We start from the raw sequence: 14707 nt of genomic DNA on the forward strand, positions 1-14707 counted from the left end.
TTTCTTTCTTTCTTTCTTTCTTTCTCTTTCTTTCTTTCTTTCTTTCTTTCTTTCTTTCTTTCTTTCTTTCTTTCTTTCTTTCTTTCTTTCTTTCTTTCTTCCTTCCTTCCTTCCTTCCTTCCTTCCTTCCCTCCCTCCATCCTATTGTTTTTCCAGCCCTTATTTCTAGCTTTTTACTTAGCCAGCCTCAACTGCTTGTGTAAATTCAGGCCATCGTCATCAGCACCATGCTCATCATCCTTATTCTTACTCTTATTATGATTAGTCCAGTTGTCAATATCATCCCAGTCCTCAGCGCTAGATTCCTACTCAGCCTGGCTCAACAGGGTTGTGTGAATCCAGCCAGGGTTTTTAACGCTGCTGAGGCCGTCTGGATCAGGGCTGGTGCTTTACCCTTGAGGTCGGCACATTTTTCCTTGCCTAGCAGTTCCCTTTTCCTCCTCTGCACAGGCTTTTGATGACCTTCACCCAATTCTTTATCTGTTGCGTATCACAATCCTTCTCTGGCCGTGATCTTCGGTCCTCCGATTCCAGCGTCTGCTGGCGTCCAAAGGTCCGACTGCCTCTCTAAAATCTGCCACCTCTTCCTGTCGGGATCAAGTCCTGGATTTGCCTCCAACTCACACCGTCCCCCCCCCCACACTCCTCTCTCCTTTTTTGCAAAATTCCCCATCAGTTTTCTCCCTTGAGAAACAGAAGAGAGAGACAGTGTAAGAAAAGAATCATAGAAGGGACCCAGGAGATCTTCTGAGAGCTGAATGCAACGACATTTCATTTTAATGTATGCTCATTAGTGTATATTTAAAGTGACAATAAAGTTCTGTTCTGTTCTGTTCATATTCCATTCCATTCCATTCATGTTCTATTCTATTCTATTCTATTCTATTCTATTCTATTCTATTCTATTCTATTCTATTCTATTCTATTCTATTCTATTCTATTCTATTCTATTCTATATTCCATGCCATTCCATTATATTCCATTATTCTATTCTATTCTATTCTATTCTATTCTATTCTATTCTATTCTATTCTATTCTATTCTATTCTATTCTATTCTATTCTATTCTATTCTATTCTATTCTATTCTATTCTATTTTCCATTCCATTATATTCCATTATTCTATTCTATTCTATTCTATTCTATTCTATTCTATTCTATTCTATTCTATTCTATTCTATTCTATTCTATTCTATTCTATTCTATTCCTAAAAAATAATTAGGCTTTTACTATTTTTGAATATTTTTATTATTATTTTCCCCCAAAACAGCACCCAAGGACTCCCCCCGTCATCTGATGCTCCAGTTCTGGGAAGAACACTCACGAAATTCCTCGCTGGAAGAAATGATGTTGGATTCCGGAGCTCAGCAACTCACTCTGGAAGATACCCCTGAGATACTCAGTCTGTTACCTTTCCTGGAAGGACAGGAGGTGTTAGAACTGGGAGCCGGGATAGGGTGAGTGACGGCGAGATCAGGAAGAATATTGAACTTCTTGTGGTGTGATTGCAGAATCAGCCAGATGTTTAGACTGGATTTGGGACTGACCACAGCACTGGGAAAAAAAGTAACTTGTGACCTTTTTTTCACGATTAGGATTGTTGCAGCATCCCCCGTGGTCAAAACTAGGGTGCTTAGCAATATTTTATGAAGGTTGCAGAGTGTCCCCAGGGGGATCACGTGATCCCCTTTGGCGACCTTCCGACAAAGTCCATGGGGAAGCCAGGTTTACTTCAGGACCGTGGGACTAACTTCAGAATTGCAGCGATCAGCTTAACAGCGGTAGCAAGAAAGGGCATAAAATTTGCTTAACAACGGTCTTGCTTAGCAACGGAAATTTTGGTCCTCAGTCGCGACTTACCTGTATTGCTTCTGCGGTGAAACTGTATATAATTCCCTTCCTTCTGTCTTCTTCAGCCGATTCACCGGATCTTTAGCAGAATTAGCCCGTCACGTTACCGCGGTCGATTTTATGGATAGTTTCCTCAACCGGAATCGGCAAGGAAACCGCCACCGGACCAACATCACGTTTTTGCAGGCTGATGTCACCAATTTGGAATTCCCAAGCCAGAGGTGCGAATAAATGTTTATTCGATCGGTTTCCAAACGAACTTAACTTTGTCGCTTTGCCCAGCGAAAGATTTCAAAGCTGACAATGTGAAACGTTAAAAAAAGAAAAGAAAAGAAAAGAAATAAATCGGAGAGGCGTTTGGTCCTAAAGCAAAAGCTGATTGAATGTCTCTTTTTCAAACAAACGCCAGGCTACGGAAACAAGAAAAAAAATGGTTTAAAGCAACGTATTAGGCAAAATGCAAGCAGGACCTCCCAGAATGTTATGTGTGAGAATTGATGTACTGTATATTTAAGGACAAACACTTTACTGATGTGTTGAAACAGAGGTTTCAAAATGCAAGATCCCAATTTTATTCAGGCAGGCCTTCCTTGCTAGGAAATACAGACATCCCCCCCATTCCGTAAGTTATCTATTTCTTTTTTTGCATCTCCCCTTTATGATTTTTCAAAATAACTCAAGGTGGTGAACATATCCATCACAGCTTCCTCCCTTTATTTTCTCCAAAACGACAACCCTGTGAGGTGGGCTGGGCTGAGACAGAGAGAAGGACTAGCAGCCCAAAGTCAGCCAGCTGGCTTTCATACCTAAGCAAACACAGCAATTCATTTGCTTACAAGAATCTAGAGCAGGGGTAGGCAACCTCGGCTCTTTTATGACTCATGGACTTCAACTCCCAGAATTCCTCAGGATTCAGTCCATGAGTCATAAAAGAGCCGAGGTTGCCTAACCCTGCTCTAGAGTTTAGCCCCTTGTGTGAATGCAGCCAAAAAAACCCATACTTGTTCTATTTTGCAAATATGAAGGTTATGGAGGTGTATTGCAAACGTCTGCCCTCTGGTGGCTGAGGTTGGCTGTTGCACGTGTTCACTCAAATTCCTCGGCTTTCCAAAGGACGGTAAATATGCTGCCCTCTGGTGGCTGAGATGTGTCATTGCACTTTTCTTGGAAAGGACTTAATTTTAAGAGGAGAAAAAGCAGAGAGAACAGGTCTGCCCTCTGCTGGCTCCATTTGGTCATTGCATCAGCTATGGGAAGTGATGGCACTGTTTAAAAAGGCTGGGCAATGCTGCCCTCTGGTGTTTGGCTTTCAGCATTGCACCTATGGAAAAAATGTTTGCATTCAAGAGAGATTAGGATGTAAATCTTCTCTTCCTAGAGAGAGGCAAAGGCAAAATAAAAAAATAAAATAGTTATAATAAATCAATAAATAATAAAAAAAAATAGTCCTCTTCCAAAAAAGGCAAAAACACCAGGAAAAAAAGCCCCGCCAAAATGGGGCTAGCAAAGGGATCCTTTAAGAGGATTTTTAATTATTCCAAAGGGCACAATAATGTAACTGGATTTAGTCATTTTACCAATCTTAGCCAGGGTTATCCACAACATTTTTGTAAACTTCGAATCGTGGTGAACTCACATCCTCCGGGTGATCGGCCTAGAGTTAGCCAACTGGCTTTTATTGTCTGAGGCAGGACTAGAACTCACCGTGTCCGGGTGATTGGCTCAAAGTCACCCAGCCAGCTTTCATGGCTAAAGCAGGACTAGAACTCACCGTCGCCTGGTGATTGGCCCAAAGTCACTCAGCTGGCTTCCATGCTAAGGCGGGACTAGAACTTCCCAGTTGATGATGCTTTCTGATTTCAAATGTACAGAATATAAAATGCAAATTTGAAATTCCAGCAAGAACCTACATTTTTCTGATTATTTATTTGTCCTCCAAATTTTAGCTTTGACCTCATCTTCTCCAACTGGCTGTTCATGTACCTGTCGGACACCGAGCTAAACGCTTTGGCCCAGAAGATGCTATTGTGGCTACGACCACAGGGCCATATTTTCTTCCGGGAATCGTGTTTTTACCAGTCAGGTGAGTCCACCTGAGAAAACCAGATCCAAATCACATTTGGAAACTGAGGCATTGAAGTGTCAGGATTACATCCAGACTAATGTCCTCTCATCTTGGGTAGGTGGACTACAGCTCTCAGCGGTGTTCCTACTGCCTGTGGAATTCTGGGAGTTGAAGTCTACACATCTGTCCATGCCCCACTTTGGAAAAGCTGGATCCAGATGTGTTGGTTGCATAAAACGTTCTTAGGTACGCTTAGTTGGTTCTGGAAGCAGCCAAAATGTGGAACCATAAACTAACCAGAGTTAGTTGACTGAGATTATGATGACGATGGTAACAGGAGTGATATAAAAGTCACTTCAGTCTTTCATTGATGTGGGTAAATGTCAGTGTGAATCTGGTTGGGGGGGTTGGTTTCCATCTGCAAACCCCAGCAGCAGAAAAGTCAACATTAACCACGATTCAAAGCTTACAAAAATGTAAGGGATAACTCTGGCTAAGGGTTTTTTAAACGACGACAGGGTTTTTTAAAATGTTTTTTAATTTTTAATTGTTTAGTTTAACTTATTTTTTGGGGCTGTTTATTTAATTTCCTTTAACTTTTGTATTGTTGTTTTTATTGTTGTTAGCCGCCCTGAGTCCTTCGGGAGATAGGGCGGCATATAAGTCCCAAAAATAAATAAATAAATAAGGTTGGTAAAATGAGTAAATCCAGTTACATTATTGTGCCCTTTGGAATAATTAAAAATCCTCTTAAAGGTTGCATAGGTTTATTTATAGACCTGCAGTGGCACAACCCAGCCACCAGAGGGCAGCATTTGGGTCCTTAAGAAATGCAGGGGGTCAACCTGAGACAAGTCTTCTCCCTTTGTTAGTACAGATTATTTTGGTGGGGCTTTTTTTCCTGGTGTTTTTGCCTTTTTTGGAGGGGGACTGTTTTTTTTATTATTTATTGATTTATTATAACTATTTATTTTATTTTTTTATTTTGCCTTTGCCCCTCTCTCTAGGAAGAGAAGGAGACTTACATCGTAATCTCTCTCTCTCTCCTCCTAAAACTTGAATGCAAACATTTTCCCATGGGTGCAATGCTGAGACTCAAAGGCCAGAGGGCAGCATTGCCCAGCCTTTTTAAACAGCGCCATCACTTCCCATAGCTGATGCAATGACCAAAAGGAGCCAGCAGAGGGCAGAACTGTTCTTTCTGCCTTTTTCTCCTCTTTTAAAATTAAGTCCTTTCCAAGAAAAGTGCAATGGCAGTCTCAGCCACCAGAGGGCAGCATACTTGGAATGCACAGGAATTTGAGTGAACACGTGCAACAGCCAACCTCAGCCACCAGAGGGCAGACGAGTATAATACACCTCCATAACCTTCATATTTGCAAAATATAGCAAGCATGTTTTTTTTGTCTGCATTCACACAACGGGCTAAACTCTAGTCTTGTAAGCAAACGAATTGCTGTGTTTACTTAACATTGCCTAGGACAGACATATAAACTAATGTATGGCTTGATGGGAACAGCCTGGTTTTCCCTCCTTGCGAAGATAATAGCTGGATTTCCCCAGTGTATTGAATCCCAAACAACCCATTCCGAAAATCCATTGATCTAAGGAAGCAATCTTAGAAAAACTCAAAATATTGGCTTCCTCAGCTCAATATGTTTCTAGTCAACAGTTTGCTAGTCTCCCCAAGTTTTGAGCCTTTTTTTTCCCCAGCTCCATCTGCAGAAGTTGCAAGGAATTAATCTGGAATAGGTTTTGGGCAGTGTTCTTGCTCCTTTCCAGAGCAATTCTATCTTGTCTCAAAAGATTCTAGTTCTCATGGTTTTAGAGCAAAGTCTGATCCCAAGAGGAACAATTAAGGGCCAGTTTTCCAGGTTTTTCAATACAGCTCAAACGTTGGATATGAGAGTAAAACCTGAGATCAAAACTGGAATGCAAGCAAAGATGAGAATCCTGGTTTATCATTGGTTCTCAATGAATTTTGATTTCACTTTGATTTCTCCATGAGTTTTGATGCCTGGCTTTTTTTTTCTCACCAATCTGCTGACTTTCACCCCCCCTACTTTTTTTTTTTTTTAGGAAACAGCCCAAGACGTTTTAACCCTTCCTTTTACCGAAAGCCTGCAGAATACAATCAACTCCTTACTTCAGCACAAGTGACAACTGGAAACATGGCTTATGGCTTTGAGATTGTCCTGTCCCGGTCAGTGAAAACCTACATCAAGGTAACAGCAATTCTTTTTCTGCTTTCAATACTGTGAGATGTAAGGGTGCCTCTGAGCACAAGCAGACTATCTCCTCCTCCTCTAGTTCTATCTATCATCTATGTCTATCATCTATCTATATCTGTCTAGCTATGTCTGTCTATCTATCTATCTATCTATCTATCTATCTATCTATCTATCTATCTATCTATCTATCATCTATCTATATCATCTATCTATCTATCTATCTATCGATCTATCTATCTATCTATCTATCTATCTCTATCTCTATCTCTATCATCTATCTATGTATATATAGCTCTGTATGTCTGTCTGTCTGTCTGTCTATCTATCTATCTATCTATCTATCTCTATCATCTATGTATATATAGCTCTGTATGTCTGTCTGTCTATATATCTCTATCTATCTATCTATCTATCTATCTATCTATCTATCTATCTATCTATCTATCTATCTCTATCTATCTATCATCTATCTATCTATCTATCTATCTATCTATCTATCTATCTATCTATCTATCTATCTATCTATCTATCTATCTATCTATCTATCTATCTCTATCATCTATCTATGTATATATAGCTCTGTCTGTCTATCTATCTATCTATCTATCTATCTATCTATCTATCTATCTATCTATCTATCTATCTATCTATCTATCTATCTATCTATCTATCTATCTATCCATCTATCCATCTATCCATCTATCCATCTTTCTATCCCTCCCTCCCTCCCTCCCTCCATCCATCCATCCATCCATCCATCCACTGTACTATCCAGTGCTTTTTTTGTAAAAGAAAAAGGTGCCGGAACTCACACATGTCATACAACCTGCCTTGCCTACCCTACAAGGTTCCATCCAAAAAAGGTGCCGGAACTCCGTTCTGAGCGTTCTATGACAAAAAAAGCCCTGGTACTATCTATTCAATTTATAGATTCTATTCAATTTATAGATCACCCATCTCCCAGGGACTCTGAGTAGCTTACAGCTTACAAACTGCAAAACAACCTGCATTTAAACAAAAAACAGCTGACCACCATGTTTTTGTCAAGATGCTCTCGGTTGGCCAAGACATGTCGGACTACAAACGTGAGCTTCAAGCGCAAACCGAACGTGATCCTCAAATTCTCCATCCTAACTTCAAGTTTGGTTTCTTGGTCTGTTTCTTTGTCGCCCAGAGAAAGCAAAACCAGAATCAGATCTGCTGGCTTCTCCAGAAAGTCCCCCGGGAGCTCAAAAACACGCTTGGATACGACACCTTCCAGAAATTTCTGGACAACGAGCAATATGCCACTCGGAGCATCCGGCGCTACGAATGGGTCTTCGGACCCACGTTTGTCAGCACAGGGGGCTTGAAGAGCACCAAGGTAATGTCCTTCTTCCCAATCACTTCCTAACTTAAATTGGCTACCCCGACGAGCATATTTTCTGAGTCTGCATAATATATACACCGGTGGTTTTCAATCTTGTTAAGTTTAAGATGGGTGGACTTCAGCTCCCAGGATTCCCCAGCCAGTACGCTTTAAGATAGGTGGATTTCAACTCCAGCATGCTGGCTAGCAATGGCTTGCCTTCAGAAGTTGTGGAGGCTTGTAAGAAGAGACTAGACAGCCACTTGTCCGGAATGGTATAGGACAGGGGTAGGCAACCTCGGCTCTTTTATGACTCATGGACTTCAACTCCCAGAATTCCTGAGCCAGCTTGGCTGGCTCAGGAATTCTGGAGGTTGAAGTCCATGAGTCATAAAAGAGCCGAGGTTGCCTACCCCTGGTATAGGATCTCCTGCTTGAGCAGGGGGTTGGACTAGAAGACCTCCAAAGTTCCTTTCAATTCTGTTATTCTATCCTTCACAGAAATCTTCTAGTCCAGCCCCCTGCTCAGACAAGAGACCTAGATACCAAGCGTCTTGTCCAGTCTCTTCTTAAAAACCTCCAGTGATGGAGCACCCACAACTTCAGGAGGCAAGACGTCCCACTGTTTAATTGTTCTCTTCTTAAAAACCACCAGCCAACAACTTCTGGAGGCAAGTGGTTCCACTGTTTAATTGTTCCCACTGTCAGGAAATTTCTAGGCTGTTTTTCTCCTTCTGTTCCCATCCATTGTTTCTTGTCTTGCCTTCTGGCGCTTTGAAAAATAAGTTGACCCCACTCTTCTTTGCGGCAGCCCCTCAAATGTTGGAAGACTGCTATCAGGTCACCCCTAGTCCTTCTTTTCATGAAACTAGTAAAGGTAAAGGTAAAGGTTCCCCCGCACAGGTGTGCTAGTCGTTTCCGACTCTAGGGGCCGGTGCTCATCTCCGTTTCAAAGCCGAAGAGCCAGCGCTTGTCCGAGGACGTCTCCGTGGTCATGTGGCCGGCATGACTAGACGCCAAAGGCGCACGGAGCGCTGTTACCTTCCCACCGTAGTGGGCCCTATTTTTCTACTTGCATTTTTACGTGCTTTCGAACTGCTAGGTTGGCAGAAGCTGGGACGAGTAACAGGCGCTCACTCTGCTACGTGGCACTTGGGATTCGACCCGCCAAACTGCCAACCTTCTGATCGACAAGCTCTGCGTCCTAACCCACTGAGCCACCGTGTCGTGAAACTAGACAGACCCAATTCCAGCAACCGTTCTTTACATGCCGTTGTCTCCTGTCCTCTCCAGTCTCCTGTCCTTGCCCTGAACTCCAACTAACATCCCCCATTTTTTTTCCTAGGAGCTGGTCCGTTTGCTGGATTTGAAACCAGGTCAACGTGTGCTGGACGTAGGCTGCGGACTTGGCGGTAGTGATTTTTACCTGGCCAAGGTACCTTGGCTTTCGTTATTATTCTGATTCTAATGACCTCAGGGAAGCCAGTTCTAAAGTTCACTCGGAAGTTGAGGCAGACCTCTTCCTACATGGTGGGTCTTCAACAGGTCTTTCTTTCATCTGTCTTCTGATTTTCTCTTCTTCTTCTTCTTCTTCTTCTTCTTCTTCTTCTTCTTCTTCTTCTTCTTCTTCTTCTTCTTCTTCTTCTCCTCCTCCTCCTCCTCCTCCTCCTCCTCCTCCTCCTCCTCCTCCTCCTCCTCCTCCTCCTCCTCCTCCTCCTCCTCCTCCTCCTTCTTCTTCTTCTTCTTCTTCTTCTTCTTCTTCTTCTTCTTCTTCTTCTTCTTCTTCTTCTTCCAATAACATTTTCATTTATCAACCTTAAATTAGTACATTTCTTCGTATTTTAATAGAGAACAATTGAATGTAGACATTTCCCCAGTATTTCTACAAGTAACAACCACATCAGTCTGAAGCGTCTTTTCTAGTTAATCATCTTAATCATCCTGTTTTTTAATTTCCTTTAGGCAGATTTATTTTTCTTAAAAAAAAATCCTCTCTGAAAGAGGGCTGGGCATTGTAGAATTGAATCGGGGAACCCCCCTAAGGGTCTGAGCGAGTTACTGGTACAAATACATCATATTTATTTATTTCCTTTGCAGGAATTTGGGGTGGAGGTCTTAGGCCTTGATCTTTCCTCCAATATGGTGGAGATGGCGCTGGAACGGGCACAGGAGAAACCCAGCTCATTGGTAATAACCAGGAAAGACAAGACATGGAATTCAAGCAGGATAATTTGGGCACAGGGTTTGGATTAAGATTATTCCGCTTGAGGGTGAAAAATCTTTGGCCCCAGCCTTGTCTTTTTCTCTGAACTGTTCCTATTTCCAGGTCCAATTTGAAATCAGCGACGTGACCCGAAGGATATTCCCGCAAGCCTCCTTTGATATTGTTTACAGCCGAGACACTATCCTGCACATTGAAGACAAAATCGGTCTTTTTCGGAGATTCCTGGTCAGCCTTTTTCTTGCCTCTGCAGATAAATAGAGGAAGCCAATCTTCCCTGAATAGACACAGGACACTCAGAGCCTTTAGTCGAGGTTACGCAAGTTTGGCACATTTAAGATGGGTGGGCTTCAACTCCCAGAATTGCTCGACCAGCTTTGGTTAAGATGAGCTGATTTCCACTCCCAGAATGCCCCAGCCAGCATGCTTTAAGAGGGGTGGGCTTCAACTCCCAGAATTCCCAGGCAAGCATGCTTTAATAAAGGTGAACTTCAACTCCCAGAATTCCCCAGCCAGCATGCTTTAAGATGGATGGGCTTCAATTCCCAGAGTTCCCAGGCAAGCATGCTTTAATAAAGGTGAACCTCAACTCCCAGAATTCCCCAGTCAGTATGCTTTAAGATGGGTGGGCTTCAACTCGCAGAATTCCCAGGCAAGCATGCTTTAATGAAGGTGAACTTCAACTCCCAGAATTCCCCAGCCAGCATGCTTTAAGAGGGGTGGGCTTCAACTCCCAGAGTTCCCAGGCAAGCATGCTTTAATAAAGGTGAACTTCAACTCCCAGAATTCCCCAGTCAGTATGCTTTAAGATGGGTGGGCTTCAACTCCCAGAATTCCCAGGTAAGCAGGCTTTAATAAAGATGAACTTCAACTCCCGGAATTCCCCAGCCAGCATGCTTTAAGAGGGTTGGGCTTCAACTCCCAGAATCCCCCAGCCAGCCAGCCTTAGAGCCTACTGTCAGTCTTACACGGCCATCTCTGACTTCTTCCTAGTCATGGCTGAAAGCAGACGGGCAGCTCCTCGTCTCCGATTATTGCTGTGGGCCCCGTCCGTGGTCCACCGCTTTCACGCAATACGTCGAGCAGAGGAAGTACAACCTGCTGACCCCGGAAGACTATGGCCAGGTAGCGTATGTGAGGCGGAAGACATTTCCGAATTACAGGCAGTCCTCGACTTACGATGTTTCATTCAATGACCGTTCAAAGTGATGACGTGGCTGGGAAGAGTGCCTTACCCTTACAACCATCACAAGTGCCAGCTGTGGGCCGGGGGGGGTGTCACCTGATTTTCAACCTTCCGGCAAGCAAAGTCAGCGGGAGAAGATGGATTTGCTTAACGACGGTGGGATTCGCTTCACAAACGCAGTGCTTCGCTTAGCAACCCTGGAGAAAGAAGAGTGTAAAACTCAACTGGACCACTGCATTGTTGAGCAAGAGAAGTTCCGGTCCTGATTTTGGTCGTACGTTGAGGACCACCTGTAGAAAAAGGATCCATCTTTTTAACCTTCAAATTAACCTCCCGCCTTGAGCGGGGGGGGTTGGGCTAGAAGACCTCCAGGGGTCCCTTCCAGCCCTATGATTCTGTCCTTTTCCGCCAAGGCCATTCATCACTTTCTACTATTGTGTTTGTGTTTGTCACTTGCTATCAAGGGGCCACTGAACTTTCTTGTTTTTCTTTGAAGGTATTTCGCTTCTCCTCCAAGAAGCTTCTTCCGCTCTGACTGGAGGGTGGGGAGTGGAAGGATTTATACTCCTTGCAGACAGCTGGTCATTTGCATTCTTTTAGAGAGTCCTTGAGGCCACTTACCTGTGTCCTCAGGGTCGCCTAAGTGGTGCAAATGGGAGTGGAACACGGTCCTTTCAGCAGCTCCAAGAAGGATCCACACCCATTTGCACCACTCAGGTAAACCCTGAGGATACAGATAAACCTCCAAGTAGCCTCAACAACCCTCTAAAACAGGGGTCTTCAAACCTGGCCCTTTTGTGACTCGTGGACTTCAACTCCCAGAATTCTTCAGCCAGGCACGCTGGCTGAGGAATTCTGGGAGTTGAAGTCCACGCGTCATAAAAGGGCCACGTTTGAAGACCCTTGCTTGTGGACTTCAACTCCCAGAATTCCTCAGCCAGGCACACTGGCTGAAGAATTCTGGGAGTTGAAGTCCACGAGTCATAAAAGGGCCACGTTTGAAGACCCTTGCTTGTGGACTTCAACTCCCAGAATTCCTCAGCCAGGCACGCTGGCTGAGGAATTCTGGGAGTTGAAGTCCACAAGTCATAAAAGGGACAGGTTTGAAGACCCCCTGCTCTAAAAGAAGGCAAACGACCAGCGGTCTGCAAGGAATATAAATCCTTCCACTGCTGACCATCCAGTCAGAGCTGAAGAAGCTTCTGGGAGGAGAAGCGAAACGTCTTCCAAAGACAAACAAGGAAGTCCAGTGGCCTCTTGAAAAAGCACCTTTGGGGCAACCATGAATCTGCGTAGACACTTGCGATCAAATTCATCCGTGCCTTCCACTCCGAGAGTTTGATCTCTGGTTCTCCTTCCATAGTTACTGCAAGAGGCCGGCTTTGTCCAGGTCCGAGCACTGGACTCAACAGACCAGATGTTGTCTGCGTTGACTCAAGAGCTTCAAGCACTGGAAACGAGCAAGGAGAAGTTTGTTCAGGTGGTATGGCAAACATAGCAGAAACGTGCAACTGTGTAAAGAAGAGATTGGACAGGCGTTTGTCTGAAATGGTGTAGGCCAGGGGGTCTTCAAACGTGGCCCTTTTACGACTTATGGACTTCAACTCCCAGAATTCCTCAGCCAGGCACGCTGACTGAGGAATTCTGGGAGTTGAAGTCCAGTCCTCTTAAAGTCTATATCAGGGGTCTTCAAACTTGGCCCTTTTACGACTTGTGGACTTCAAGTTGAAGTCATAAAAGGGCCAAGTTTGAAGACCCCTGGTATAGGGTCTCCGGCTTGAACAGGGGGTTGGACTAGATGACCTCTAAGGACCCTTCCAACTCTGTTATTCTGTTACCTGTGGGTGCACACCTTGAGCTAGAGTAGTCGATGCTTCCAGCAGAAAGACCAGGTAGCTTCTCCTCCATTGGGCTGGACCAGAGTGGTGAGGATGCTTCAGGTTCAGATGAAAAATCTTGATGTTATTTGTTTGTTGTTTGTTTGTTTATTATTTCCCACCTTTATTATTTTTATAAATATCAAACACTCCTTCTTCTCCTATTTTCCCCACAACCCTGTGAGGTGGGTTGGGCTGAGAGAGACGGGTTGCCTTAAAGTCACCCAGCCGACTTTCTTGCCTAAGGCGGGACTAGAACTCACCGTCTCCTGGTGATTGGCCCAAAGTCACCCAGCCGACTTTCTTGCCTAAGGCGGGACTAGAACTCACCGTCTCCTGGTGATTGGCCCAAAGTCACCCAGCCGGCTTTCTTGCCTAAGGCGGGACTAGAACTCACCGTCTCCTGGTGATTGGCCCAAAGTCACCCAGCCGGCTTTCTTGTCTAAGGCGGGACTAGAACTCACTGTCTCCTGGTGATTGGCCCAAAGTCACCCAGCCGGCTTTCTTGTCTAAGGCCGGACTAGAACTCACCGTCTCCTGCTGATTGGCCCAAAGTCACCCAGCCAGCTTTCTTGCCTAAGGCGGGACTAGAACTCACCGTCTCCTGGTGATTGGCCCAAAGTCACCCAGCCGGCTTTCTTGTCTAAGGCCGGACTAGAACTCACCGTCTCCTGCTGATTGGCCCAAAGTCACCCAGCCGGCTTTCTTGCCTAAGGCCGGACTAGAACTCACCGTCTCCTGCTGATTGGCCCAGAGTCACCCAGCTGACTTTCATGCCTAAGGCCAGACTCCCATGTCCTGTTTTCTAGCCCGGTGCCTTAAAACTGGCTCTCCACATTCTCCAAGCTGAACATACTCCTTCCTCTCCAGCGATCGTTCTTAATATTCCTCTCGTTTTTATTTCCCCCCCTCCCCTCATCTCTAGGAGTTCTCGGAGGAAGAGTTCGAATCCATGGCGTCCGGGTGGCGAGCAAAACTGCAACGCTGCGCAGACGGAGACCAACGCTGGGGGGTCTTCTTCGCTCGGAAACCCCAGTAGACCCGGTCAGGGATTCAGCCACCCGCCCACCCACCCCTTTTCTACCCTCCTGGCCATCTCCGAAACCTTCCTGACCCTCCAGCTCTTAGCAGCCACTCCAGATGGAAACAGCCTGGCTTGTTCCTTGCACTTTGGCAAGTCCCACCGGCTTTGCTCGGGAACACGGCGTTTGGAGAAGACTTCGTTTCCACCCAACGACAACGCGCGGCTGGCTCTCTGAGCAGATGGTTGCAGGCTGAGTCATTCCAGGGTGCTTGGCGAGAGCCAGGGTTTATACGGCTCTGCCTCTCTCTCGTTCCTTCCCACCCATCTGTTTTTGCTTTCCTCCCGTCCCTTCCTTCCAATATCCTTTTCCAGAATTTCGTCGAGGGCAAGGAATGTCCAAGCATCCTGCAGAACTCTGAACATGGCACCGTTTGCCCTTTAACCTCTCACAGTATCCTTACTGGAGAAAAAAAAACGTACGGGTGGGTCCTTGACGCACGGCTCAACATTTCTGCTGCTAAAGCGGGAGGTTTGTCGAGCGGGCCTTGCCCCGTTTTACGACCTCTCTAAGTTAGTGACACGCTTGATCGGTGAACCTGGCGTTCCCCGTTGATTTCGCTTGTTGCAAAAACAAAAAAAAAAAGGGATCACAGACCGCCGGGAAGCCGCGACCGTCATAAATAGGAGTCGGTTGTGCCAAGCATCTGAACTTTGATCGTGTGACCCCCGGGGAAGCTGCAACGGTTGTAAAGTGGGAAAAATGGTTATAAGGGTGACTTTTTTCAGTGCCGTAGTAACTTGGAAGGGTCACTAAACAAACGGTCGTAAATCAAGGACTAGCTGTGCTGTAGAAGTAGGATTTTCATTGTGTTTTTTTTTCCCCACTTCGAATTCGTGAATTGC

General features: G+C 44.9%; 2 protein-coding genes across 2 annotated transcripts in view; both read left to right on the forward strand.

Moving 5' to 3' along the window:
* Positions 1–1304, forward strand: part of RIN1 (Ras and Rab interactor 1) — a 16718-nt gene extending 15414 nt beyond the window's left edge. The window contains exon 8 of the transcript XR_014028161.1: positions 1272–1304. The gene's annotated coding sequence lies outside the window, so the exon portion shown is untranslated. The remainder of the gene's footprint in view (positions 1–1271) is intronic.
* Positions 1–14299, forward strand: part of LOC308675581 (uncharacterized protein) — a gene marked incomplete at its 5' end in the record, with an annotated part of 19043 nt that extends 4744 nt beyond the window's left edge. The window contains 11 exons of the mRNA XM_081341023.1: positions 1272–1458; positions 1918–2073; positions 3799–3935; positions 5997–6142; positions 7323–7511; positions 8842–8931; positions 9594–9683; positions 9823–9945; positions 10711–10842; positions 12267–12383; positions 13706–14299. Coding sequence (XP_081197149.1) covers positions 1272–1458; positions 1918–2073; positions 3799–3935; positions 5997–6142; positions 7323–7511; positions 8842–8931; positions 9594–9683; positions 9823–9945; positions 10711–10842; positions 12267–12383; positions 13706–13819 — 1481 coding nt within the window. The 3' untranslated portion in view covers positions 13820–14299. The remainder of the gene's footprint in view (positions 1–1271; positions 1459–1917; positions 2074–3798; positions 3936–5996; positions 6143–7322; positions 7512–8841; positions 8932–9593; positions 9684–9822; positions 9946–10710; positions 10843–12266; positions 12384–13705) is intronic.
* Between the last annotated feature and the right edge of the window lie 408 nt (positions 14300–14707).

The sequence above is a fragment of the Vipera berus genome, assembly GCF_964194415.1.
Source record: "Vipera berus genome assembly, chromosome: 16".
In the NCBI taxonomy this organism is placed as follows: Eukaryota; Metazoa; Chordata; class Lepidosauria; order Squamata; family Viperidae; genus Vipera; species Vipera berus.